Source organism: Oryx dammah, unplaced genomic scaffold (genome assembly GCF_014754425.2).
Source record: "Oryx dammah isolate SB20612 unplaced genomic scaffold, SCBI_Odam_1.1 HiC_scaffold_21, whole genome shotgun sequence".
In the NCBI taxonomy this organism is placed as follows: Eukaryota; Metazoa; Chordata; class Mammalia; order Artiodactyla; family Bovidae; genus Oryx; species Oryx dammah.
In genome coordinates this window covers 73,786,303-73,814,217 of record NW_024070205.1, presented here as the reverse complement: position 1 = coordinate 73,814,217, position 27,915 = coordinate 73,786,303, and the positions used below count along the sequence as shown (strand labels likewise).

At 36.6% G+C, this 27,915-nt stretch overlaps 1 protein-coding gene across 11 annotated transcripts; it reads left to right on the top strand.

The window, feature by feature from the left end:
• On the top strand, positions 1-27,792 carry CD55 (CD55 molecule (Cromer blood group)). Of its 11 annotated transcripts, none has more exons than XM_040262918.1 (12): positions 9-433; positions 1,153-1,335; positions 2,716-2,907; positions 4,019-4,118; positions 5,143-5,228; positions 9,238-9,426; positions 13,655-13,705; positions 14,435-14,518; positions 17,988-18,008; positions 23,132-23,204; positions 25,209-25,306; positions 26,580-26,667. In XM_040262918.1, the coding sequence occupies exons 1-11, from the start codon at positions 334-336 to the stop codon at positions 25,261-25,263; spliced, it is 1,134 nt and encodes a 377-aa protein (XP_040118852.1). In that variant the 5' UTR covers positions 9-333; the 3' UTR covers positions 25,264-25,306; positions 26,580-26,667. The 11 variants fall into 11 exon arrangements, 9 of the variants coding, with proteins under 9 accessions (XP_040118846.1, XP_040118852.1, XP_040118845.1 ...); XM_040262917.1 differs by lacking the exon at positions 9-433 and adding an exon at positions 920-1,047 and having other exon boundaries at positions 13,655-14,062; positions 14,438-14,518; XM_040262916.1 differs by lacking the exon at positions 9-433 and adding an exon at positions 921-1,047 and having other exon boundaries at positions 13,655-14,062.
• Positions 27,793-27,915: the final 123 nt, after the last annotated feature.

Genomic DNA, 27,915 nt, shown 5'->3' with positions numbered 1-27,915 from the left:
CCACCCTAGCAAAGAGAAAGCAAGGGTCCCAGCGTCCGGCGCCGACAAGCTGCTTTCCCTGCCCGGGCCCCTCTTTTTCCTCTTTTTCGGATCCCAAGGGCCCGTGAAGATGGGGCTCCCGCCCTTACCCCGCCCAGCACCTGGTGTGAGAAAAGCCCTCGCCCACTCGTCTCTTTCTCAGCCCTTTGGTGAGTCAGAGCCCCGGCCCCGCCCAGGGCGCTAATCTAACTGTTATTGCTTAACTTCAGAGCGCTGCCCCGACTTCAGCTCGGGTTTCCAGCCCGCTGTGTCTTCACCGCGGAGGCCCACGCCCGGTCCGCGTCCCCGTGCGCCATGAGCCCCGCGCGCCCGCGCGCCCGCGCGGTGCTGAGCCTCCTGGGCGGGCTGGGCCCGCAGCTGCTGCTGCTACTCCTGCGTCCTCCGCCTGCGTCGGGTGAGTGGGGGTCCGGGCCGAAGACCACCCCTGGGGCTCAACCTCCGGGCAGGGTGGAAAGGGTGGAGGTCGTCGGCACGACAGCCGAGGAGTCCGCGGAAGGCGGAGGGTGAGCCATGTGGGCATCCCTAATCGTTCCCGGAATCCTCCACCTGTAAGGGTCAGCCCTCCTACTGGCACGATCCCTGGGAACGGAAAGAGGCTCTGCGCTGCTCACCTGCCACTAGGAGGTTTACTATGCTGGACCCCAGCTGGCAGGGTTCTAGGGGAGAGGGGGCAAACATCGAGAAGCCACAAAGACAGGCAGAGGTCGAAGAGAATGGATCCTTAGCGTCCCTTAGGGTTGGGAAGCCAGATCGTTGACCACCACAGGGTCCAGTCGTGCACAGACTTGGCACTAGAAGTTTGCGCGTCGTCTCCTCCAGCTGTAACGTTCCAAGGGGGCTTCTGTCTGTACTGTGTGCCTCGAAACAGTGTCTCTGTGAAAGTGTAAAGCTCTCTCTGTATGTATATGATAACCAGGGGCAGCATTTCTTTTAGTTTTGAGTTAATTGACAGACAGGAAGCCTGGCAAGTTCTTGATGTGTCAGCTCAGCACTGGATGGAAATATTATGTAGGCATCAAAAGCCTTTGCTGCCTCCCTTATTTGTGTTGGGAAAAGAATGTTGCTATGAATTGAAAAGTGTCATTTCCTTCAGTTTTGTTTATTCCTTCCTAGGTGACTGCAGCCTTCCTCCAGATGTGCCTAATGCCCAAGCAACTTTGGGAAGACTTACAAGTTTTCCTGAACAAAGCACAGTAACCTACAAATGTAACAAAGGCTTTGTAAAAGTTCCTGGCAAGGCAGACTCAGTGGTCTGTCAGAATAATAAATGGTCAGAGCTTGCAGAATTTTGTAATCGTAAGTTCTTCATTTCATTTTAGAAAAGTTATGGGAATGGAATGTTTCTTAAGTTTAATTTTATCCCTCTTTGGAATGACTGGTAATTGATAGTTTTCTAGCTTTATTAATCACCTGGGCATACCTGTTGGCAATTCACAATCTAGCTAATTGATGGTGTTACTTCCTGGAATAGGTCCTGCTCTTCATTAACAGGTTTATTTATTTATTTTTTCCTAACACTGCAACTCTTGAACTGATTAATAGTGAAAATAAACAAGAGGTACTGTTTAGGGAGTAAATTATCTATAACTATGTTTGGTAGTTACCTTGGGACACATAACAGAGTCTTCTGTAGGACTTGCCCAGTACAACTCTGTGGTGATATTTTAAAAAATTCTCAATTTTCATTTCAAAATCTATCTTTATAGTCATTGCCCTAGTTTAGCCTTGACATGTACAAGTAAAGATAAAAATTTAATTCCTGCATTTGAACAGCTTGGAGCAATAGAAGCTACAGTGAACATAGGAACTGCTATGAGTATTTTGTGAAATCAGATGTGAAATCAGCTTGAACTTTTCGTTTTTATTTATCCATGATCCCAAGGCAGGAGGTTGAAGTACATGTCTTTGCACATGTATCCTGCTTTAGTGTTTCTAACTATTCTGCATAGAGTACTTCGTCTAATTCTTCAAAGAACTCCCTGAGGTTAGTTAAGGACTTATCCACACTTTACAGTTGAGAAAGCAGCTCCCAGTTAAACAATTTCCTTGGGATCAGGAGCTCCCTATGCAGAAGAGCCAGTGAGTCTGTTGATCATAGATCTAATGTCCCTTACACTATATGATGCCACTATAAATTCGCATTTGTCTGGATGTTTCCAGTTTTTAAATACTTCATGTGCTCCATTGGCTCATCTGATCCTTGCCTCCATAGGTTGTCCTGAGGATTAAATGAGTTTACATGTGCAAAACATTTACAAGTACTCAATACATGTTAGCTATCATTGTTAACTATTATTGTTGTCCAGGACACTAGCCCAGGGATCTGGAAATGCTGGTTCTTATCTATCCCTATGATACATAGGACAGGGTAAGGGAATTGGCATTAACTGAGTCAATGCCAGAATTATGCCAGGCAACTTAAATACGTTACATTTTCTAAATTGTGGGCATAGTGACTTTGGTGTACCAAATCTACTTCACAGGGCTCTAGTAATTAGCGAATGAAAATTTATATGTGAATATGCTGATACACTATCAATGCCATAGTGACATTAATATGAATACTAAATGTGCAAAGAAATACAAAGAGCGATCTAAGGACCAGATAATTAGACATAGATTATAACATCAAGTGATACTCATTTTTTGTTGTTGTTGTTTTGTTAATACTTTTAGGTAGCTGTGATGTTCCAACCAGGCTACTTTTTGCATCTCTCAAAAAGTCTTATAGCCAACAGAATTATTTCCCAGAAGGTTCCACTGTGGAATATGAGTGCCGTCCGGGCTACATACGGGACCCATCTCTCTCAGGAAACATAACTTGTCTTCAGAATTTTATGTGGTCCAAACCTGATAGATTTTGTAAAAGTGAGTATAGTTTTAAAGAATAATCTTAATCATATGGTGTTTGGGGAAAATAATGTTTCTTCCTTCACTCATAGTGGAAGGCTATGTGTACATATTATTATTTAGAATGTTTCTTAAATGAACCATTAGAACCAATTTGTTTTAAATTAGCAAACTAAATACTTGTGAGCTAGAAATACTACTTTGCTCACTCATTTCACATTTAAGGTTTCAGTTCATTTCAATTCAGTCGCTCAGTCATGTCTGACCCTTTGCAACCCCGTGAACTGCAGCAACCCAGGCCTCCCTGTCCATCACCAACTCCCAGAGTCCACCCAAACCCATGTCCATTGAGTCGGTGGTGCCATCCAACCATCTTATCCTCTGTCGTCCCCTTCTCCTCCGGCCCTCAATCTTTCCCAGCATCAGGGTCTTTTCAAATGAGTCAGCTCTTCGCATCAGGTGGCCAAAGTATTGGAGTTTCCAACATCAGTCCTTCCAATGAACACCCAGGACTGATCTCCTTTAGAATGGACTGGTTGTATCTTCTTTCAGTCCAAGGGACCCTCAAGAGTCTTCTCCAACACCACAGTTCAAAAGCATCAATTCTTCAGTGCTCAGCTTTCTTTATAGTCCAACTCTCACATCCGTACATGACCACTGGAAAAGCCTTTAACCTAAGATTAAACTTAAGGTTACCTAGAAATGCAGTATTGGTAAAGAACTCTCCTGCCAATGCAGGAGACTTAAAAGACATGAGTTCAATCCCTGGGTTGGAAAGATCCCCTGGAGAAGGAAATGGCCCACTCCAGTATTCTTACCTGGAGAATCCCATGGACTGAGGAGCCTGGCAGGCTACAGTCCACAGGGTTGCGTGGAGTTGGGTGTGACTGAAGTGACCTAACATAGTGAAAAATGACTTAGGTGTATATTTTAAAGAAAGTGAAAGTCGCTCAGTCGTGTTTGACTCTTTGTGACCCCATGGACTAATACCTTGCTTTCTTGAAACTGATAAAATGAAGGTACAATTTAAATAGTTGGATAAGTAATAGCAATGGTTCAGATGGTGAATTTGCATAGATGTGCCTGATAATTTAACAACAAAAAAAAATCAATTTATATTCTTTCCTAGAAAAATCATGTCCTAAGCCTAGAGAAATAGAAAATGGTCATGTCAATATAACAACTGACCTACTACTTGGTGCAACCATCTATTTTTCATGTAACACAGGGTAAGTTTGAGTATATGAAACACTATATTTAACAACTGGAAAAACAAATTAGAATTTAAGATGGAAACTTTTAGATTTGTGATAAGCAATAAGACCACCCTCTGCTCAGTGATGAACTCATTGCAGTTAAAGTTAGTAAAATGGGGCAAGAAAGGAATATTTCTTATAATACCACCCAAATTCTCTCAATTGCTAGATTTCATTATGAAGTTTTAACTGTGACTTGTAGAGGAAAAAACTTGTGATAAGTTGATGATCCTTAGAGAAATTAAATCTTTTCAGTGTTGAAACCAGTCTTTACCTAAATAATGAGTTTGCATTTGTTTGTTTTCTTTGTATGTAAACAATCTGTTATAAAATATCAAGGGTTAAAAACAATCATTCCTAGTGTAAAAATATCATTCTGACCTAAGATCTTTTGTAAGTTCTCTATGTGTGGGAAAGGAGTATTATCATTGAGTATTATTAGTGTTTCAAGTGCTGCTAAAACCTTTGTATTCATTTTCTCATTTAATATCTATAAATTGAACTATGATATTTTGTTCTGTGTGTCCCTGTTATTTATAAAGCTACCAGTATCATTTGTCTCCTGTACTAAACACAGATATTTGGATCATTAATAACAAATCTGGGGATACTTTGAACCCTTTAAATATAAGTACATTCTATTGTTCTATGGAATCTGTATTGATCTTTTAGAACTCAGAAATAGAAAAGATTTAAGCATCTGTATTCTTTAAAAATGTTTTTTAAATATTTTAATATTTTCTAACATATGCCTTACCCAAATAAAAAAATATTTTGCTTATCTTACACTTTTTTAATCTTTGATGTCACCCTTTTAGATATATTTTTTTCTTTTCCTTTAAACTACCAAATGAGCTTTTATCACCTATTGTCTTGTCTCTATCTACTGGTGTAACAAATATTTTAAGGTCCTATTCTGAAGGATTGAAGGGAAGTCAAATACGTGTGAATGGAACTTAAGGTTGTTTTTTTTTTTTTTCTTCCCTCATTATTTTAGGTACAAATTAGTTGGTGCAGCTTCTAGTTTCTGTGCTCCTATGGGAAATACTGTTGGGTGGACTGATGGATTTCCAGAATGCCAAAGTAAGACTGAAAAAATCTAAGCACTCTGCTGTAGGACTGAATAATCAATGATAAATTGCTTTTTGCTCTTTAGAATTACCCTCAGTATATGTTTGTAATACCCTCACCTTCCAGTGTGTGAATAATTTGCCTTGTTTATATAACTCTATTAGTAATGCGTCTTAATTTATTAACCATGAGGATAAAGGATTAAAAATTAGCTAAGGTTTATATTGCGTTTGGTCATTTATTATCTTATCATTCCTTCTAACAGTCAAATAAAATAGACTTGGGATTCTTTTTCCCTCCTTCATAATTTGTAATTTTGTGGTGGTTAAAATACTATTCATTAAAAGGTCTGTATGACTTGACCCTATATGCCAAAATAAGTGGCCAAAGTAGGCACTTAACCCAGACCTCTTGATTTCAAGCCCATCATTCTTCTAAGACCTAGTGTCAATTTACACTAGATTCCTTTAAGGATTGTTAACTGAGCTAATTACGTTGAAATGTTTTAAACAGTGATATGGTTTTATCTTTAAAGAAATAAGCATACATCGTAATGAAGAAATATCTGCACTTGAAAATTCTGTCTTCTCAAGAGGGAAGAGGGCACAAAGGCTAATTTCCTAAAAGGGTATATCAAGTTAAATATATGTGTATTAGAGACACATGTCTCCTGAAAACAGAGGAGTAGATATGTGCAGTGTTTTAAAAACTAGGCTTTATTTCTCTCATCCTCATTGAAATTATTGCTCATTTCAAGTTTTGGTGTTATTAAGAGCAGGAAACTTGAGTGGATGTAGTGTAATTTAACAAACATCGCGCTCTCTGGTAGGAAACGTGTGGGGTCAGCTGATAAGAAGACAAATGAAATGAAGCCTTGCCAACCAGGAGTTTGCTCTTGCCACACCCACCTTGGGCCCTACCTCCTATATCTACTATTTCTTCGTTTTTTTCATTATTATTTTCAAATATCCATCCTTACTACCCACCATCACCTTTCCTATATCATCCAGTTAGGAATGCTGTAACTGATACTAAAGCAAATATGGAAAGCAAGCAGGAGCTAGACCATATCTTTTTATCTGACAGAGGCAACAACTTGTCACAAAGTCTGGACAAGCAGTCTCCCAGTTGAGACCAACATATTTACAAGCAACTGCTGTCATAAAGTTCACAGAAATGTGTACACCAAGCAGGCATTCCAGCACAGAAGAGCTTTTGCACTGCAAACCCAGTTTCTCTTTGTGTTTGCTTACAGCTAGTCCAGATCTTGCTCTCTGTCTAATATCTTCAATTCTGTGGTAAAAACCCTGATATTCATATTTTCCACTCTGAAAATGGCTCTGCAACTCTGCAATCACTGACATCTGTATTCTGTGGGAAAGAGGCCTTTTCATTCAGCAACCCCATGTCTTCAACTATCCCTATTAAAGCCCTACTTCTCCTAGTGTAGACTTTCCACCAAAGACTTCAAGTGGAAAGTATAAATTCTTAAGCAGTGAGGTTTTTTACCTCAACTGAGCACACAGCATATCTCAAGTATGCAGTCTGGGCTTTTATCAACACATGAGGCACCACTGATGTCCCTTTGTGGATGTGGATATGGAGGTGTGGGTCTAAAGAAGGAAGGAACAATGGACATATTCAGAACTTTTCCTTGGTCATACGCCAATCAGAGGTGATACTTATTCACCTCTGAAGAAAGCCTCAGTGTCAGAAACACCTGTTTTCCTATCTCTCTGCCAATATTTTATTTTCAAAAATAATTTTAGTTGACTGCTAGCAGTCAACTAAATAAGCTGACTGATAAAGTGAATAAGGATCACCTCTGATTGCCGTATGACCAAGGAAAAGTTCTGAATATGTCCATTGTTCCTTCCTTCTTTAGACCCACACCTCCATATCCACGTACACACTGGAGAAGGAAATGGCAACCCACTTCGGTGTTCTTGCCTGGAGAATCCCAGGGATGGGGGAGCCTGGTGGGCTGCCATCTATGGGGTCGCACAGAGTCGGACACGACTGAAGCAACTTAGCAGCAGCAGCAGCAGTACACACTAGCTTAGAATCAGTTGCTGCTATATAATATCTGTCATTCCAGGCCCCTCTCTTTATCTTAACCTCTCACTTGTAATCACCAAATATTTTTTCCTTTATCTCCTTAATATATTTCCCAAACCTGTATTATCTTCTCTATATAATACTTTTAATATGGTTTACTAGCCTTCATTTAGACTTTGCAATAAGGGCTATTCCTAACATTTTCAGGGCCTAGGACAAGAGTATAAATGGAGGTCCCTAATATAAGATTCAGCCCTTCTCAAGTTGGTGCCCCCTTCTTGCACTGTGAGGGGTCTCTGAGGCCTGTAAATGGATAGCTCAATCAACACACCCAAATCATATCCCCTATAACCCTTAGCCCCACTCCATTGAATTCTGGCCTAAAGGTGGACACATCAGCAGTATAGACTATTGTCAAGAATATGGACTAGGAGACACCCTGAAAGGAGTGTTGGCCCAGGGAGTTCTGGGCACCAGTTCTTGGAGTGTGATTTAGAATGGGGTGGGGAGGAGCTCTCATTGAGCATACTCTCTTAGCCCTGCAGATTCCCCATCTAGTAGAGAGAGGCACACCCAGAGGAGGGCAAGAGCATGGCCTTTCCATGTGGGAGCTAGGCAGGAGTTCCACTTGCTCAAGTGATGCTGACTGCAGGGGCCTCCAGCCTCCATTATCACACACCTTTAGTGTTTTATCCAGCCTCTACCCAGTCATCCATCTGAAACACAAATGTGACTTGTCTCTTCCCTTCTTGAGAGAGACTTGATAGTATCTCCTCATCACGTCCAACGTACCAGGTCTAAACCCCTTCATATAGTGTACAAGTCTAGCCATGGTCTATCCAGTTCTCCACACTTTATGTCTCGCCCTCCTCCTTCACAAACTGCTGAGGTTGTCTGGATACCTCACACTTCTTCATGTCCCCACATCATTTCTTGTGATACTGCCTTTGCCAGGAAACCCCTTCAGCGCCCTCTACCGCTTTTATTTTATTTTTTAAGAGTTTGCTCTTGAATTTCTCCTCGAAGCTTTTGCTGACTGTATCCACAGCCCCAGGCTGGCTAACTGTTTGTTCTTTCCACATCACTGTGCATGCTTCTGTGATAATCCTCACCATTTTGTATGGAAATGATCTCTTTGAATGTCTCTTTCCACTATAGTTTAAGACAGAGGAACTGTATCTTACTTGGTTATACTTCTATTTATAGAACAATGCCCAGTATGTATTAGATGCTCAGAAACTGTTGGGACTGAACTAATGGTAATGTGTGTTGTCAATACCCACTCAGCCCAGCGTAAATCAGATTAGCTTGTTTTTGTTCCCTGCTTCGATCAGTGGCCTGAAAGTAATTCATAAATATAATTTGACATCCCCATGTGATCACATTGCTTTCTTGCTTAAAAAAAAAAAAAAGACAAGAAAAACAGGTTCATGTCTCTAGAGAATGTGGAACCACTGAATTTTTTTATCAGGGGAGCTGCCAGGGAGAGGCTTCTTTTTATAATATAACAATCAATACTTTGCTTGTATTTGTTTTATAAATTCACCTGCTCAGTAAAATTTACTTCAAATAAAAGGCCAAGAGTCAACACATGCTTTAAAAGTTTTATCCTGAAAATCAAAGTCTAATTTTGACTTTTAAAATCTTTTGCTTTATCTAAAATTTCTGTTTCCCATGCATGCCACTTACATTCCCAGCTCCTTTCATTCAGTATTGTTTCTCCCTGGAATCAAAAGCAGAGCCCTGTTCTCTGCTCCAAGGAGGGTATATCTTAGGTTTTAACTCAAGTCCTTTTACTCCTTAAATGGAAGTCTCTGCCTTGCTTTCTCTGAGATGAAATGTTTAATTTAGAAGAATGGTATATTTTTAGTATTTTAATGAAATATTTAACATATTTTAATCTTGTTTATAAAATTATCTTGGGGATTTAATTAATTTAACATATGTTATGATGTTTTAAAAGAAATCTTATGTCCAGAACCACCAAAAGTTGACCATGGAATGATTCAAGAGAAACAAAACAGTTATGCATATGGACAATCTGTAATATACAAATGTATGGAAGGCTTCACCCTACATGGAGAGAGCTCTATCTATTGTACTGTAAAAGATGACCAAGGAGAGTGGAGTGGCCCCCTACCTCAATGCAGAGGTAATCAGTTTGCAAAGTTGCAATTCTGTTTATTTTTACTCTTGGGTCTGTATATGGGCTTCAGAGATCATACAGACTCCCTGAGAAATGAATGTAAAATGTTGTACATGAGCATATTTGCATTTTTCTGGGGAATAGACTCTACGAGGGGGTCTATGACTTCCAAAAAGGAAGAAGCACTGATGTGGAGAACATATGTTGTTGCTGTTGTTGTTTAGTTGCTTAGTTGTGGCTTTCTCTTTGCAACCCCATGGACTGTAGCCTGCCAGACTCCTCTGTCCATGGGATTCTCCAGGCAAGGATACTGGAATGGGTTGCCATTTGCCTCTCCAGGGGATCTTCCCAACTCAGGAATCAAACTTGAGTCCCCACTTCTGCATTGCAGGCAGATTCTTTTACTGCTGAGCCACCATATGGTAAAATACAAATAATACACACATAACCTCTGTGAATATGTGTATATATGTAATAGTGCAAGTGTGTGCATACTCAGTCATGTCTGACTCTTTACGACCCTATGGATTACAGCCCACCAGGCTCCTCTGTCCATGGTGTTTTCTAGGCAAGAATACTGGAGTGGGTTGCCATTTCCTTGGGATTGTCTTGATCCAAGGATCAAACCCATGTCTCCTGTGTCTCTTGCATTGCAGATGGATTCTTTACGGCTTGAACTGCAGAGTACGATGGAGATGTATAATTTTATATATATATATATATATATATATGCACACACATATGTCTCATGTTTTTAGTGAATTAGCTTATATTTGCTGTTTCTTATCATGTTACTTTCAATAAGTTAGTATAGATACATTCTTGTTTATAAAAAAGTGTATAAAATGGTTTATTTAATTGAGAGGAAATCTTAGATTGAACTGAGAGATCTAAATAATGATCTTATATGTTGTGACAACAAAGAGAAACTCTTGCTCACCTGTTGACTTCATTGAATTGTATTGTTTTCTGCCTCCAGAATTTTTCTCTTATTGACAATGCTCCCTTGTTTGCATTTCTAGAACTTCCCTAGTAGGTGGCGTTCATTTAAGCAGATTCATATTCAAATGCCAGTATAATTCAAACAAATAACTACTTTTATAATTATACTTGAATTTTATTAGCATGGTTTTTAAATAGCTTTGCTTATTAACAGTAGTTTTTTCATATAAGTAGTATACGTGAATATTATGAAGTAATGTTAAAACTAGGCTTCCCAGGTAGCTCAGCTGGTGAAGAATCCACCTGCAATGCAGAAGACCTCAGTTTGATTCCTGGGTCAGGAAGTTCCCCTGGAGAAGCGATAGGCTTACCCACTCCAGTATTCTTGGGCTTCCCTAGTAGCTCAGACAGTAAGGAATCCACCTGCAATGCAGAAGACCCAGGTTTGATCCATGAATTGGGAAGATACTGTGGAGGAGGGCATAGCAACCCACTCCAGTATTCTTGTCTGGTGAATCCCCATGGATAGAGGATCTTGGCGGACTACAGTCCATGGGGTCACAGAGAGTTGGACGACTGAGTGACTAAGCACAGCACAATGTTAAAACCAAAAAAAAACCAAAAAAACAAAAACAAAAAAACCCATGTTGATGATTATATAAAATGAGAAGCAAAAGTCTCTTCTAGTCCTGCCCTCAAAAGTAGCCACTGTTTACACATATTTTTTTTTTAAATCATATTAATGATACAGATATATTATTTACTTAACCAGTCTCCTATTGAAGGGAATTTAGTATCTGTTCTAGTTTTAAAAAATTATTTTAAAAAGATTCTACAGTAAATATTATTGTGTTCCTTGTATCTGTGCAAATACATTTTTTATAATAAATTCCTTGCAGTGTAATTACAATATCAAAGGTATATGCATTTAAACTTTTGATAGATGTTACCAATATTGTTTCAAAAGAAACTGTACCAATTTACTGTCCCAGTAATATTGCATATTTGTTCTCTGTACCATTAATGATAATGGTTATTATGATGTGAAGATGTGATAGTTAAAAGGTGGAAATTTCATTTAATGGTTTGAATTCATTTAAAATGAGTAAATTTTGATATTTTAAATTTTAGCCATATGATCCACTTCATATTTATTTCCCCTATTTTATTAAATAATCAGCTATTTAGAATTTACAACTCTATGGTAATGCTCAAGGATGTCATGGCAGGCCAATGCTGGCATGACAATAACTACAAAACCTGGGTAGATTTTTTTTTAAAAACCATATTTTAAAGGCAAAAATTGTTCCCTCAGGAAAATAACTAGGGCTGAATGAACTAAAATTCCAAATGAAGGCAAATGATTCTGATGTGCACCTAGACTGAGGATCCATCTTGAACCAGATAAAAGACCATTGCTCTCAGTAGTTGTGGTTAGCTAGGATAACACACTGGAAACTGGAATTCTTCAAATACTGACCCAGTTTTTCCAGGAGCCATTTGCCGATTTCTAGGAATGCAGATGAGACTGGGGAGCTAGACCTCAAGCTGCCAAAGTACAAAATGAGATCTTCCTGAACCTTATGGTATTTGGACAACAAACCCATCACAAGAACAGGCTTGTATCAACCAGCATCCTTCTTACAACATTTAAGCTCATTTTGAAGCTTTGTGGAAAGAGAGGCTGTGTTGCTAGAGAGGGCACTGCTGAAGAATAGACTTGGATCTCCCACAGTCTCTCAGGGTTGAGGAAAAAAGATCTACTTCCAAGCAGCAAAAGTATACTGAGTCATATGGAAACTGTAACCCAGCTCAGTCCTCATAGGCTGAGGATGTGATGCAAACCAATCTGCCTATCAGAAAAGGATACCCTCCCTTTGGAAGATCATATCATCTGAATTTTATAGAATGTATTGCATGTAATAAAAATTATTAGATATGGAGAGATGCAAGAAATTATAACAAAATTAGGAGAAATAAAAAGCAAATAAGAAAAATCTAGATAACTGAGTTAGCAGACAAGGACTTTAAGTGATTAATATATTCAAGATACTAATGGAAAAGATAGAGAACTTCAACAGAGATTTGGAGTCTATAAAATGGATTAAAATAGACATTCTTCAGTGGGAAAATATAGTATCTGAGCAGCACAGTAGACAGGTTTAACAGAAATTTGGACATAGCAGGAGATGGTATTGGAAACTGGAAGAAAGGTTAATTAAAACTGAAGAACAAGGAGAAAAATGAAAGTAGAATACAGACCAAATTTAAGAGACATTTGAGAGATGGCTGTTCTAATTATAATTAAAAAAATAGGGGAGAGAAAGAGAGAGAGAGAGAGAGAAGCATAAGAAATACACTAAGAGATAATGACTGAAAAATTTCCCAAACTGATGAAATATATCAACCAAGAGATTCCAAAAACTTTCAGGACTCTAAGCGGAATAAAAACAAAACCATCTCCAGGCACCTCATAGTAAAAGTTTTTCGAAACTCATTCATTTTACAGATGAGAAAACTGAAGCTTAGAGAAGTGGACAGCAGTCTTTAATATCTGGTCAAACAGGCTTACATACTGCTCAGTACGGCCTTATGAGGGAGATTGGATCAGCAACTCAAAGTCAAACAGACTTAAAATTTTAATGTTAGATTGGTGACTCTCAGAATAGGGTCTTCACTAAATCTGCACTTCAGATATTTGTTATCTCACTTAAAATCCAAAGAGGAACTAAACTTTTTTTCTGTGTAAGGTTGGTAACCAACACAAGAGGAGAAAAGGGATTTACTGTAGTCTGATTGAATTTATTGCTTTAAAAGAGAAGTGAAACAAAACAAGTTCCCAAGGTCACTAACATGTCCTGACCGCTTTGGAAAAACTGACTATGTTGTGCTTATCTTTGTTGCTTCAAGGTTGCATCCTGTTCTTCTTTGGTCTTGGCATGAGGGAAAAAGGACAATTTATGAGAAAAACTCTTTATTTGAGGGGTATTAAGAATGAGATCACTGCCAGTTCTGACTTTGATTTCTTTTTTCAAATAGAAAACACTTTTAGGAATCTCAGTATTACTTTGGTGTAAATCCACTTTAGTTGTCTATAGGTGCAACTTATTTCAAAGCAAAGATAATATATAGCATTTCAGTTCCTTGGGAAAGACATAAGAATACTTGGTTTCCTAAAAGTCATACATAGATATTTGTGGGGAAAGAGGAGTCAAAGCAAACAGTTGGTTCCTAAATCTTAACTTGGACAGCATTATTTACCTAATTTTATTATAACATTTTTCTTCTACAGAAACTGATGTCACACCAACAGTTCCGAAATCCACTGAAGTAAATGTTCCAGGTACCAAAGTCCAATCAACTCCTCAGAAACCCACCACAGTGAATGTTTCAGCTACAGAAACCCCATCAACTCCTCAGAAACCCACCACTGTAAATGTTCCAGCTATAGAAACCCCACCAACTCCTCAGAAACCCACCACTGTAAATGTTCCAGCTACAGAAACCCCACCAACTCCTCAGAAACCCACCACTGTAAATGTTTCAGCTACAGAAACCCCACCAACTCCTCAGAAACCCACCACTGTAAATGTTCCAGCTACAGAAATCCCACCAACTCCTCAGAAACCCATCACTGTAAATGTTCCAGCTTCAGAAACCCCACCAACTCCTCAGAAACCCACCGCTGTAAATGTTCCAGGTACGGAAACACCACCAACTCCTCAGAAACTCATCACAATAAATTCTTCAGCTACAAAGCCCCCACTAGTTTCTCAGACATACACCACTGTAAATGTTCCAGCTACAAAGGTCCCATCACCTCCTCAGAAACCTACCACAGCAAATGGTTCCGCCACGACAGCCTGGAATTCCCCAATATCAAACACTGTCTCTATAGCAGCTCAGAATCCCATCATGCCAAATGCTTCTGCAACCACACCAACAACCCAAAGATTCACCTCAGCAAAATCTTTACTTACACAGAATCTTAAAGCTACACAAAAGTCCACTTCTGTACATATGACTAAGGGTCTTCGTATAACACAAAGATTGACCTCTGCTCATGTTACAGCAGCAAAAAGTACAGCTGTTCCCAGGACAACCCCGCGTTTGCATGCGACAGGTGCACCTAGAGGAAGAGGAAGCACTCCTTCAGGTCAGTTGACTGAGTTCAGGTTTGCACATATGGATTTTATGTGCCATGGTAAAAATTTCAAATTCATCAGGGTTAAAAAATTCAGAAGTCTCTGGTTTATTGTAGGCAGAGTTTCTTCATAGCAATGTTCTGACTTTCTTCAAAGGCTAACTTTGGATTGTGCTAGAGCATACCTTTAAGAAAGAAATATTTTTGCAATGATACAGAAAAAGGTTGTGGTGTCATAAAAGCAATTCTAAATTAACGTCAGTAAAAAAATGCTGCTTTTCATGTTAGCTTTAGGGAGCCACTGAATTCCTCATGATCCCTCAAAGAACCAAGTAGGTATAATCCTTTAGGTTGATTTCTAGGTCTGATTCAATGACAGAGACCCATCTCTCAAGCATGCTAAAGGAACTCTCCAGATTCCCTAGAGTTGATGATTTGGTTAAGTACATTAATAGTATCTTCTAAGTAATTAAAAACACAGAGTTCTTTGAAATCTTTCAGGTTAACTCTTTAAATGACAGTTTTTATGAAAGCAGAGTAACATATGCTTTAGATTTCAGGAAAACTTACTGAGTGAATGAAACCCATCTAACTAATGCTTTTTCAGACCACTAGGATGTCTTCTTATTTTACAACTTGCTTAATGAATAGCCATTTTTATAGACACTCTTGTTCTCTAATAGAGATATGTGGATTTTTGGTTGTTTTTATCCTTTTGTTTTTATCTTTTTTTTTTTTTAAATCTCAATAGGACTGAGCCAAGAGGCAATTTTTAAAATTATTTTAACTTTTCATTGACATCAACACACAGAAAATTGTACAAAATATACATATAAGGCTTAATAACTTTCCTAAAGCAAATATCAGTGTAACTACCACGTATGTCAAGAAATAGAGCAGTATCAGCTCCTCACTTTCCAGATGCTCTTCTCCAGCTAGTGAAACTGTGGCTTTCTGCTCTCTGTGCCAAGTGGCCTAGGGATTTCTCCCTGCTGCGTGCAGGCAAATCCCACTCCCTGCAACTCATCTGCAGTCTGAGCTCTCTCGGCTTTGATCTATTTCTGCCTGAGTTAGTTTGTTCTTCCATGTCTTCAAATAGTTATCATTGTTGTTTTTTCAGTACATTGTCCAAATTTCATAAATTTCCATACTCAAGCTCATTTGGCCATTACCCAGAATCTTTAAGAACTTAAAACATTACAGATATTATTGTTGAAATTTCCTATGTATGTTTCTTTATTCCTTTAGGTAAAAGGTCAAATACACAAAATCTCACTCTAATTAGTTCCCTTTTTAAAAAAGGGAACCTCAGTTCCTGCCTGCTTCTTTAAAAAAAATTTCATCAAAGTGTTGTTGATTTACAATGTTGTGTTCATTTCTTCCATACAGCAAAGTGACTCAGCTTATATATATAAATCCCAACCTTCTAATTTATCTGTCCCTCAAACCTTTCCCCTTTGGTAACCGTAAATTTTGTGTTCTAAGTCTGTGGGTCTGTTTCTGTTTTGTAAATAAATTCATTTGTATCATTTTTTTCTTTGTAGATTTCATAATACGTGATATCACATGATGTTTGTCTTTATCTGACATTTCGCTCAGTGTGACAATTTAAAGGTCCATCCATGTTGCTGCACATGGCATTATTTCATTCTTTTTATGGCTGAGTGATATATGTACTGCATCTTCCTTACCCATCCCTCTGTTGATGGACATTTAGGCTGCCTCCATGTCTTGTCTATTGTGAACAGTGCTGCAGTGAACACTGGGGTGTATATATCCTTTTATATTAGAATTTTTATCTTTTTTGGATCTATGTTCAGGAGTACTGGATCATATGGCAGCTGGACTATCTTGGTAGCTCAGCTGGTAAAGAATCTGCCTGCAATGCAGGAGATCCCGGTTTCATTCCTGGGTCGGGAAGATCCCTTGGAGAAGGGATAGGCTACCTACTCCAGTATTCTTGGGCTTCACTGGCAGCTCAGGTGGTAAAGAATCTGCCTACAGTGCAGGAGACCTGGGTTCGATCCCTGGGTTGGGTAGATTACCTGGAGGAGGGCATGGCAACCCTCTCCAGTAATCTTGTCTGGAGAGTCCCCATAGATAGAGCAGGCTGGCGGGAGTCATGGGTTCACAAAGGGTGGAGCACGACTGACCAACTAAGCACACACACACAGCAACACTATTCTAAGTTTTTTAAGGACTCTCCATACTGTTCTCCATAGTGGATGTACCAATTTACATTCCTAGCAACAGTGTAGAATGGTTCCCTTTTCTCTACATCCTCTCCAGCATTTATTGTTTGTAAACTTTTTAATGATGGCCATTCTGACCAGTGTGAGATGGTACCTCACTGTGCAAGCTCCCTCTCTGTGTTTTTATTCTTATGCTACATATATGTCACCATAAGTAGTACATATTATTGCTTTGCATGTTTTTTATAATTTGCATAAACAGTATGTCATATGTTTCATTACCTAACTTGACTTTTTGCACTCAACATTGCTTTTGTGGCTTATATTGATCCAATTAGATTTAGTTCATTAATTTTACATTTATATGTGGTTACTGACTTCTTAAAATTTTACAACATCTCTGGCCCTAAAAATTTTAGGTTGAATATATAGGTTTAATAGGGCAAGGTGAAGAGAAACAAGTTCACTTAGTATAAATTTGTTATAGAGCTAACTGTGTTGAAATACTCTTTTCTGCATGAATATGATAATTTTACAAATTTAACAAACTTTTCAATTATTTTAAATGATTATGATAAAAATACAGTGAATATTTGGGGTCAAATTTCTCTCTTATATACAGTTAATTTACCCTTTAAATATTATATGCCTTTTCTGCTTTTATTGAAAAAAATAGTAGTATCTACTACTGAGTGTAATCCATAGTGCATGTACCATGCACCTTCCATTTGTCAGTGTTAGTCCTTACAGTAACCTTGACTTGCCATCAAGTCATATAACCAAATTTACATAGTGTTTGTTTCAGTATTCAATAACTCTTTAGTCACATTTTATGTTTCTATTGTTGGCTGACTTTGTTTAATAGAAAGACAAAAAGAAAGTGAAGTCGCACAGTCATGTCCAACTCTTTGCGACACCATGGACTGTAGCCTACCAGGATCCTCCGTGCATGGGATTTTCCAGGCACGAGTACTGGAGGGGGTTGCCATTTCCTTCTCCAGGGGATCTTTCCAACCCAGGGATAGAACCCAGGTCTCCTGCATTGAAGGCAGATGCTTTACCATCTGAGCTACCATGGAAGCCATTGTTTAATAGAGATAGATACTAATGTGTGTTACTTGATTGTTAGTAATATGATTGTTTTCATTAATTTATTTATAATTGTTTATTTTAGTTACTTTTGAACTTTAAGTACAGTTGATTGATAAACATATTTATTAAATTGCTAGCAAATCAATGACTTTAAAACACTTTTACTTTTGTAATTCTTTCCTTTTTTCCTTCTTTAGTTGCTAGCACCATTGCATCGGGTAAGTGTGACTCTCTGAGAGTCCGCAGAATTTGTCATCGCTTTCGGATATATAATTCCTGGAAAAGAATATTGTTTATTTACTGTCTTTGTTGTTGCTGTTCAGTCACTAAGTCGTGACCAACTCTTTGTGATCCCATGGACTGTAGCATGTCAAGCTTCTCTGTCCTCCACTATCTCCTAGAGTTTGGTCAAATTCATGTCGATTGAATTGGTGATACTGTCTTAGGGATGCTATCAGAATACAGTATGGGTGGGTGCCAAAGAGAAAACAGGTAAAGGCATCTTACGACAAGAACATTCCCTGCCATGGTCTTGTTCTGGGGTAATTTGAGGAGAACTTCAAATCATTTGGCCAGTCAGTCAAGTATTATTGCATGCTTAGTGGCTCACTGCATCTCATTTTAGTGCCTAAGAATCACAAGAGGAGAGAGTTATCCATACAGTTTCTATCCTCAAGTGTTTTATAATTAATTATAAACTACTCATTGACTATTTCTAGATTTGTCCTGTCCCAAGTAAAACAAAGAGTGTTACTTTTGGTTATATCTTCTTCCTTTTCCCTTCCCAGTCAGTGGTTTAAAGTAAAGTTTCTCCAAAAAATGCTCTGTTGCTGTAGGCATGAGACCAAAAACATACCTCTTGTTGTGATTTCTTCTATCATTAGGTCCAGTCCTTTTTTGTTCGTAAATATATCATCTGATGTTATGTATTAACAAGATTAATAAGATCATAAAAGAAATGTCTGTTAAGCTATACAGCTAAATTGGCATATTGATAAGTAATGTCTAATGGAAATTACACTTATAAAAATTTGTAAAAAACGCTTTGATTTATGTGTTTATAAGCTGAAAGCTCATCTTATGCATGCATGAATTAGCCATGTGACTATGAAACTGAAAGTAATAGTTGCTTTTATTATTTTCATTGTTACTTATTATAGTTTTTATGTTTTAAGCAAAACTTTTAAGCTAAAAGATTTATTTTGAAAGATTCCAACAATTGCAATTCATTTTGTCCATTCTATATTTTAAATAAAAATAAATGTATTCTAAGTGAAAATCTCATGATCTAATGGCTTAATGACATTTTTAATAGATGAAGTTAAAATTTAATAGATATGCTTTTTCTTTCTAGCTCAGTGGCATTCAGTGAAAATTTGAGGTGCTTTATTATTTTTTCTGAAATTCTTTAAGTATATATTGTGTGATTTTCCAGAAACTTTCCCTTAGGGTTAGTTGTAATTCCAACCTGTGCTTAAAAATAAAGAGGAATTCCTTCTCTCTTATATCAGACATATGGTAATATTTTTCTTTGGGATCTTATACTTATAAAACATAACCCTGAAAATTATCTTTACTTCTTAAATGTATTCTGTGAATGAGGTCACTTTTCTCATTTTAAAGATAAACTATACAACAAGGAAATTGCTTTTATTGATTGCATTGCAATGCATATGAGTGATGCAAATGATATTAGAACTTTGCATTTGAATGCAAAAACTTTGAATTTTTTCCTGTTTAATTTTGCCAAGAAATAGAGACTGACTGCTCTTCTCAGAACTTTATCTGCTGTGTAAGTGAAGCCTGCCTTGTGATTTTCTTTAAAAAATTTTTATTTGTTTATTTATTTTTGACTGTCTTGGGTCTCAGTTGCCACATGTGAGATCTTCATTGTGGTGCAAGGGCTTTATAGTTTGCTGTCCATGGGTTGTCTGATTGAGGCCTAGTTGCCCCAAAGCATGTGGGATGTTTAGTTCCCTGTCTAGGGATCAAACCCGCATCCCCTGCATTGGAAGGCAGATTCTTAACCACTGGACCTCCAGTTATATCCCTGCAAGGTGATTTTAAAGCTATTCTCTGCTGTGTATTAGTGTATTTTCCAAAAACAATGGTTGTTGTTGGTTTTTTTTTTCCATTATTACCCTCTCCCCCTCAAGGATCTTGTAAGGCATTTTTTCCTAATCATCCCTATAAAATATTAATACTACAGATATAATATAAATCTATTTATGTACTGTATGCACATCTGTACTTTATATGTAAAAAGTAAAAAAAAAAAATCAAAAACCCTTTATCCCCTTTAAGGATGATACCAACCCTACTGAGAATACATGCTGTATATAGTTGTGGGGTTTTCTGTTTGTTTTTGTTGACAGTATTTTATAGAAGGATGACTTGTGCTTTGGAGTCAGTCAGACCTTGGTTTCAATCCTGTTTTGGATTGTTTTTTCCATTTAATAATTACTCAAACCAAGTGATTTACGTAATCTCTCTGAGTCTCAATTTTTTCATTTATGAGATGGTGATCATGATTCTTATTTAAAGTCTTAGAAGCTTAATGAAATATGGGTTGTGAAAACCACTGGCATAGTGCTAAAAATTGGGTAGATCTCAGCTTTAAGAATTCTTTTTTATTTTGTTACTATTATCTTTATGAGATGGATTTCTGACAATTTTATCGTTCCCTCTGGCCACACCAAAGATTCAGATAGCCCTTTATTAGAGTAACATGTGCATCTTGGGTCGGTGGTAAGGACTGCACTGAAACATGCTTGTGTGTTATTTCATTTACTTCTCACAACAGTCCTGTAATGTAGCTGTGTCCCACCTTGTAGTTGAGAGGAACTGTGGCTGTGCAAGAGTCTTGCTCAAGGTCACACAGCTATTAGGCACTTGAATAGAGGGAGATGATTATTTTCTTTAGCACTCAGTGCTTGAAAGGGTAGAAAAATTCTTTCCCTAGATCTGTACAACTCAAATTTAATAATTAAGATAGTCCTGATTCTTTATAAGTGTTGTTTTTTTTCCCTTCATTGCTGAAATCCTATGTTGTGACACTCACAAGCCGCTTGTAGCAATTAGCAATAGTAAAGAAAAAAAACTTAAGATAATGCTCTGTGAAGTATCTAAAGTATGTTTTCTTTTAAATATCACATGCTTATTTACTTATGCTTTTATGTTAAATAGGATTATAAGGAAGAACAAAACCTATTCATAGCTTTCTTAGTTTTTCACGGTACAGAGAGTGCATTTCCACTTTATGGCATGTGTATAAGCAAGACCTTTTGAAATGACCAGATGAATCCACATTTCTTCAGGAAAGGAGGCAGCCTCATTCTGATTTGGGTTGTTCAGGAATGGAGATAATACTCTATATATTAATGTAATACCCATCTAATACAAATTTAGTTTGAGTAATCTCAGGTATGTTTATTGAGAAGATTATGAACAGTTAAAATCATGCATTTTACTATTTACAAGTACCATGCCAGTTATTGGAGATAATGTGCTAATATGTGACAGACTGCTTTGCACTGTTTTAAGTACTAGGTGAATATATTTCTACATAATGGGGAACATTACTAAAATACTCCTTTTACTTAGAGAAAAACATTTCTAAAATTATGTGATTTTCCTACCCAAATGGTCCTTAATGACACTGGAATCATAATCTTAATTTCATTTATAATATTATAGTTTCATTTATCCCAGGTTGTTGTTGTTGTCCAGTTGCTCCAACTCTTTGCTACTCCATGGACTGTAGCAAACCAGGCTTTCCTCTCCTCCACTATCCCCTGAAGTTTGGTTTGCTCAAATTCACCTCTAATTAGTCAGTGATGCTCTCTAACCAAGTTGGCCTAAATTGTTTTAGTCTTAAATTAGTACTGATTCACCTTTGGGTAAATTTTAGATCATAAACTATTGCCTTTTCTTTGTTTTAATTTGCAAAATAGTATTCTTGTTAATTATTAAGGAGGAATGATTTATTTAGAACAATACTTCTCATATTTCTGTAGTTTGCATTGGTTTTCTGTTAAAAGATAAACCTTCACATTTTCTTTTAGAATCACATATATGTGCTGACCAGTGTTCTAAGAATATTCCCACTTTTGTCAGACAAACATTTGGGATCACTTTAAAATTTTTTGATTTTCATTTATCATTCAAATTGAAAATGGGATTTTTCTGCAACAGTTGAAAATGCTGGGATTAATGGGAAGTGGTAAAACAAAAAGAAACCCCAAATTTTAAAGGAGCCATGACTTATTTTATTAGTGCAATCTTTCAAACTAATGCTATGGTGCTAAGGAGTCAATTAAAGAAATTGGGTAAAATAGAAATTCTGTGGTAAAAACAGCTGTTTTTAAAATTATGTATCCACATGGCAGCTCAATTAATTATCTGACATTGATTGTATTGTGCTGATTTGAAACTGGACACACTTGTTAGTCACATTAGCTTCAGTTGCTTTTCTAGTATCATTTATGCTTTTCTTTGTAGTACAGATCAAAAAAATAGAGTTCAAGGATTTGGGAGGGTGTAGACTTAGCAGCAACAGCAGCAGCAGTGGGGAGGAAAAGGGATACGCAGGTGGTAAGGAGAAAGGGCAGTGACTGGTTTTAAGAAAAAAGTTTATGTGTAAAAATCAAGGTATAATTTTTTTTTTACAGTTGATCAAATTATTTCATCAATTATTTGTTGTTGTTCAACTCAAAATAGTGCATTTAATATTGAAAGTAAATACCAGTTTCCCTAAATGAAATTTTATCTGCAATAGACTAAACACTGGAAAGCATTTCTGTAGTTTTCCTCTCCGTGCCCAGATACTGATGCCTTTCCTATGAGGGAGAAAGGCCTACATCTCTGTTACCTTTACTGTGAACTGAGTAAATGGCCTTGCCATTAACCATATATGGAAGCTTCACCTTTCTCAGACTCAATTTAATAATCTACAAAATAAATGTGAACTCCAAGACATCTTCTAGTGCTGAAATTGCACATAGTACAGTCAATATGTTTAAATAATCAGTGATCAAATAATTTAAAATTAAGCATGGTGGGGTTGAAACATTTTAGAATCCTCTCAAATCTGTAAGATTTTATTTGAGCATTATGATACTTCATTTTAAATATTTCATTTTCCCTTGAAAGAAAACAGGATAAATAACATGTAGATTTTACTGTCAAACTTGTGACATAAGCAAGCAAGCAAAATATAATTCATGTCTCCTGTTTTTTCTTTAACTTACCTGATAATCAGTATGTTTGTCATTGTGAGTTACACTGTATATTTAATTGCTCATTTCTATATTGATTAACTTACCATTTTCTCCCCCTCAAGGATGTGTTGCTGTTACTATAATAATTGGTATCATAATTCTAGTCAAAATTTTCTGGGACAGTGGAAAATCAGGGTGAGCAAAAATTCTGATGATTTTTAAAAATTTGTTCTTAGCTTCTTTCCAGTAAAACTTGACACTGTAACAATAGATAACTTTCTAAGCTTAATTGTATTTTTTGACATGCTATATCTTTATTCCTTTTGTCTGTATTTACTATATTTTATATATTATATATTATATATTATATATTGTATTTACTGTATTTACTATCTTAGCCTGTGTCTTTAAAAAAGATTTAGAAATCTCAGTATATACAAGAACATTAAGTGATTTGAAAGCCAAAGTCTCATTGCAACCTATTGATCAACTCATCTTTTTTTTCTACATAGTAAAATTTATGAGTATCTGTGTGTTGTACAGAAGTGAAACTGTCTAGAAAAAGAAACTCTAATGTATTGCTAAATTGCATATGATTAGGCCTATGAATAAATTGGATTTATTAATAGATGCCAGTCTAGCCAAAGTCAGCCCAGTGGTTAAGATGGCAGGTTCTAGAGCCTGGCTGCTTGATTCCAATTCAGGGTCTACTGTTTACATGCCGTTTGACTGTGAGGAGCTTCACCTCTCTATGCCTCAGTTTTTCCATTTGTAAAATGGGGGAAATAATAGTACCCACTTCATGGGATTGTAGTATCTGTTTTGTGGGATCAAATGAATCACCACCTGTAAAGGGGTTAAGATCTTACTTGGCACATAGTAAGCACTCAGGTGATAACTCAGAAAGAAAAAAAAAATCAGTACTTGAAACGTCTGATCTGCATTGAATATACATGTGTTAAATATCAAGTCATGGTTGGCTGTGATACATCCTGTAGACAGAGTACTATTTAAATTGACCTTCTGTTTCATAGATTTTATCATTCAGAAAACTGTGGAGTTCACAGAAACTAAATTCTTTCTGAAGTGCCCTAAAGCCTGTCTGTTTTTTCATTGCTTAAGAACAATTATATTTTAATGCTGTTACTCAATTGCCTTTTCAATTCTTTGGATGATGTATCTCCTTTTTAGCCTTCATGGCTCTTTCCCTTGTCTTTAAGCTAAAGTATGAAAACATTCTTTAAATCACTAAGCAGTTCAGTCTTTTGCTAAAAGCATATGGCCACTAGGTCCTATTTTTTGGTCAGGTTTTATAGATATTTGTTTACTGTTGATAAAATACTCAGATGCTTTAAGAGCAAATGTAGTAAAATATGTCGTCTTCTTCAGATTTTTCTGAAACTTTTAAAGAATGTGGTTTAGAGCTCAGTATAAATAACAGAATTCTAAGTCATATAAAGTGAGTTAAGTTGGTACAGATGCCTCCTCAAGACTATTTTGAAAAAAAAGAATAAAACATTTTTTTCTGTACTTGCTTACATTTAGTCCAGTTCTGCTTTTGAATTGGAGCATTATCAGTATAATTCTCAAGCCAATATTCAGGGCTTGTTAGGTTGAGGGGGAGGGAATGGAATGAGTTTGCTGGGAGCTTTCTCTTGGCTATCATCAGTTTCTTCAGATATTTTGGTAAAATAATTGACCATGATATTTTTAATAGAATGAAAAGTGCTGAAATGTAGAAAGAAGGAATATTTATTTTTTACTGGGATTTTGCTGTAAACCTAATTCTTCTATTTCTGAATCAGAGAAAATTCATGCAAACCCCTAAGAAAGAATTTGCCTTTTTTTTTAATGTCTATTTAAAAACACCCCACTTGCCTTATTTTGGAAGTATAAGCTGTTGAGAGTAAGAGCTAACTTTATATATTCCTTGTTATTCTCAATTTTATGCTGATTTAATAAAATTTAATTTTCGATGAGACAGAGGAAAGAGTAAGTGTGAAGGTGTCTTATACCTTACCTGTTGATCTTTTGTGTTTGCCTGTCCAAGGATTTATTTACATCTTTTAGAAGTGTTGGTATATATGATACATTTTAGTTTATAAAAAGAATGTGATTATAAACAAATGCCCATGTTGCTTTTTGATTGAGCTTTAAACTTTCATAATCCAATCACTATTTTCCTTCTCTACTATTCAGCTCTTACTACACGCATGAGAACAACAAAGCACTTAAGTGTCATGATTCACTGTAACTGGTGATGCTGCAGAAGTAAGATCTCTGGTAATTTACAAAAGGTATACAGTTCAGTAAAATCACATTTCTGTGTCTTGGAAAATGTTGATTAACACAAAGGCTTGGTATATATCTGTGACTATTAAAGGACAATAGAGGTTTAAACCTCTATTATTGTTAGAATTGGTTTTCTTTGTTGATTGATTGACTAACACATTGATTTTTGTTAATGTGACACGTCTTCAGCCTTCCACTCTTCAGCAATATACCTATTATCTCATTCTGTGTTTTTTACTCAGTTCATTGAAATGTTTGGATGTTCACAATCCTGTAAATAATCTGGAAAAAGGCAAAAGATTGATACATTAGGGCTTACAAATAGGAATGTTTTCATTGTGACTACTTGTATCATGAGATGGTTGGCTCATACTCTATTTGTTTCTCCCATTTGTAATATTTAAAAAAATATAAAATCTATTTTAAAGTCTTTTATAAGTCATGTTTATAGATCTTATCTCTATTATGTTGTGAGTCAAAATTATCAAACAAAATGACTTAATATGTATGTATGTGTGAAACTTTCTAGGTATCTTCTTCTTTTGATTAAACTTTCTTCTATTCCAGGGAGTTTTCATTGATTTTTAATCTGAAAATATCTTAGTTGAATCTAACTTGGTAATTAATCACAAGAAACTAAAAACTCAAGTGTCATATTTTAGTTGGTGTTGCTTAAAGAATCCAGCTGCAATACAGGAGACCTGGGTTTGATCCCTGAGTTGGGAAGAACCTCTGGAGAAGGGAATGGCTACCCACTCCAGTAATTAAAAAATTACTGGAAATTTTTCTTGCCTGGAAAATTACACAGACAGAGGAGCCTGGCAGGCTATAGTCCATGGGGTCACAAAGAGATGGATATGACTGAGTGACTAACACACTTTCATATCTGCTGCTGCTGCTGCCTAGTCACTTCAGTCGTGTCCAACTCTGCAATCCTATAGACTGTAGCCCACCAAGCTCCTCTGCCATGAAATTCTCCAGGCAAGAATACTGGTGTGGGTTGCCATGCCCTTCTCCAGGGGATATTTCCAACTCAGGGATCAAACCCAGGTCTCCTGCACTGCAGGCAGTTTCTTTACCACTGAGCCACCAGGGAACTATACTGAGTGGGATTGTCCATGCTCTATAACTAACTTTGCATTTTTTTTGTACCCCAAATTAACCAACTATTCTAGTTCATAGTTCATGATTTATCACATAGTAATTAAAGAATGAATATATATAACCAGTAAGAAAGTTATTTTGGTTTTAACTTTTTTTTTTTTTTCTTACTTTCAGGACATATGTGTATAACATTGACAATTTTGCTTATGATGCTAGAAACCGTTGGCTAACTGAGCCAAAGAAGTTGAGAAGAAAGTGTTTTGCATGTTATCTTGTTTTTAAGATGCATAGGAATGTCCACGAGGCAAGGAAAGATGAATCTGTCCTGGAGTCACATTCTCAATACTCCCAAGACCCTTGAAAATAGAACAATTCATAAGATTAAGAGTGATTACTTTCATAAAAGTGTGGGAAAGTGGAGAGATTTGTTCATGTTTAGAATGTGAGAAAGAAGAAAAAAAAAGTGAATTTTCACCAAATATGTAATGTTATTTTTATTTATAAAAGACACACAAAATTAAAACAATTGAATATTGAAAACAAACGAACCAGTCTTTCATAAGGAAAATTGTCAAAGAGATAAAACACATTATACAATAATTTTCCTTGACTAAAAGGCATTTTCTACTTTTCTTATTCTATTAAAATGAGCCTGAATTAGTTGGCAAATTTTTTTAAAGAAAAAACATGCTGATGATCCAAGAGTGTGGAGTTTCTTGGGTTAGTTGGTGATAAAGGAAGAATGCAGAATGAAGGAATAATTCTTCCTTTTTCATAAAGCACAGATAGTGAATTAGCCCCTTATTTGTAAGACAGATCAGCTATAATTTTGTTAGAACAATTTTTTCTATTTGAAAAAATGCCCCCATGAAAGAGTGAAAGTTGTCTTAGATTGACTTAATGTCTTTAAAACTCTGTAGAGATATTATAATATTAGTATAAGAAAAGATGCTATATTTCTGAAGTGAGATGTTCATATTCAAATTGTAAATCTTATTCTTTTGTAATATTAAGTTTAATTTATATTTATTTATGTTTTACATGTATATCAGAAAAAGTTCAAGGAGATATGTAAAGCAAAATTTATTTTCCCTAAGTAGAAATAACCACATTTTTGTCTCATGTAGTATTTGACATTTATTTTCTTGTGTAAATTATTCATAAATAAGGGAGCCCCTTCTTGCCTTTCATAGGAGTGCTGAGGAGTGCTGCCCTTTGGCCTAGTGAGACTCACTTTTAATGTGTTACTTCTTGTTGATTTACCTAAAGGCAATCACATCAGTTTCCAGATTCTTAATATGTTCTTATCATCTTGCTACTTACATGTTAAGTGTTGGAATAGACTAGAATATATACACAAATAAATTTCACAATAATTATATTGTCACATTGCTTCATTGACTTTGTTGTTCAGTTCAGTTCAGTTGCTCAGTCATGTCCGACTCTTTGCAACCCCATGAACCGCAGCACACCAGGCCTCCCTGTCCATCACCAACTCCTGGATTTCACT

Excerpts from the sequence above, each read along its gene's own strand:
- CD55 (XM_040262910.1), top strand. The coding sequence starts at position 939 with ATGTATATGATAACCAGGGGCAGCATTTCTTTTAGTTTTGAGTTAATT. Across the intron at positions 2,908-4,018 it reads ACCTGATAGATTTTGTAAAA|AAAAATCATGTCCTAAGCCT; the intron begins GTGAGTATAGTT and ends ATTCTTTCCTAG. Across the intron at positions 14,519-17,987 it reads AAGAGGAAGCACTCCTTCAG|TTGCTAGCACCATTGCATCG; the intron begins GTCAGTTGACTG and ends TTCCTTCTTTAG.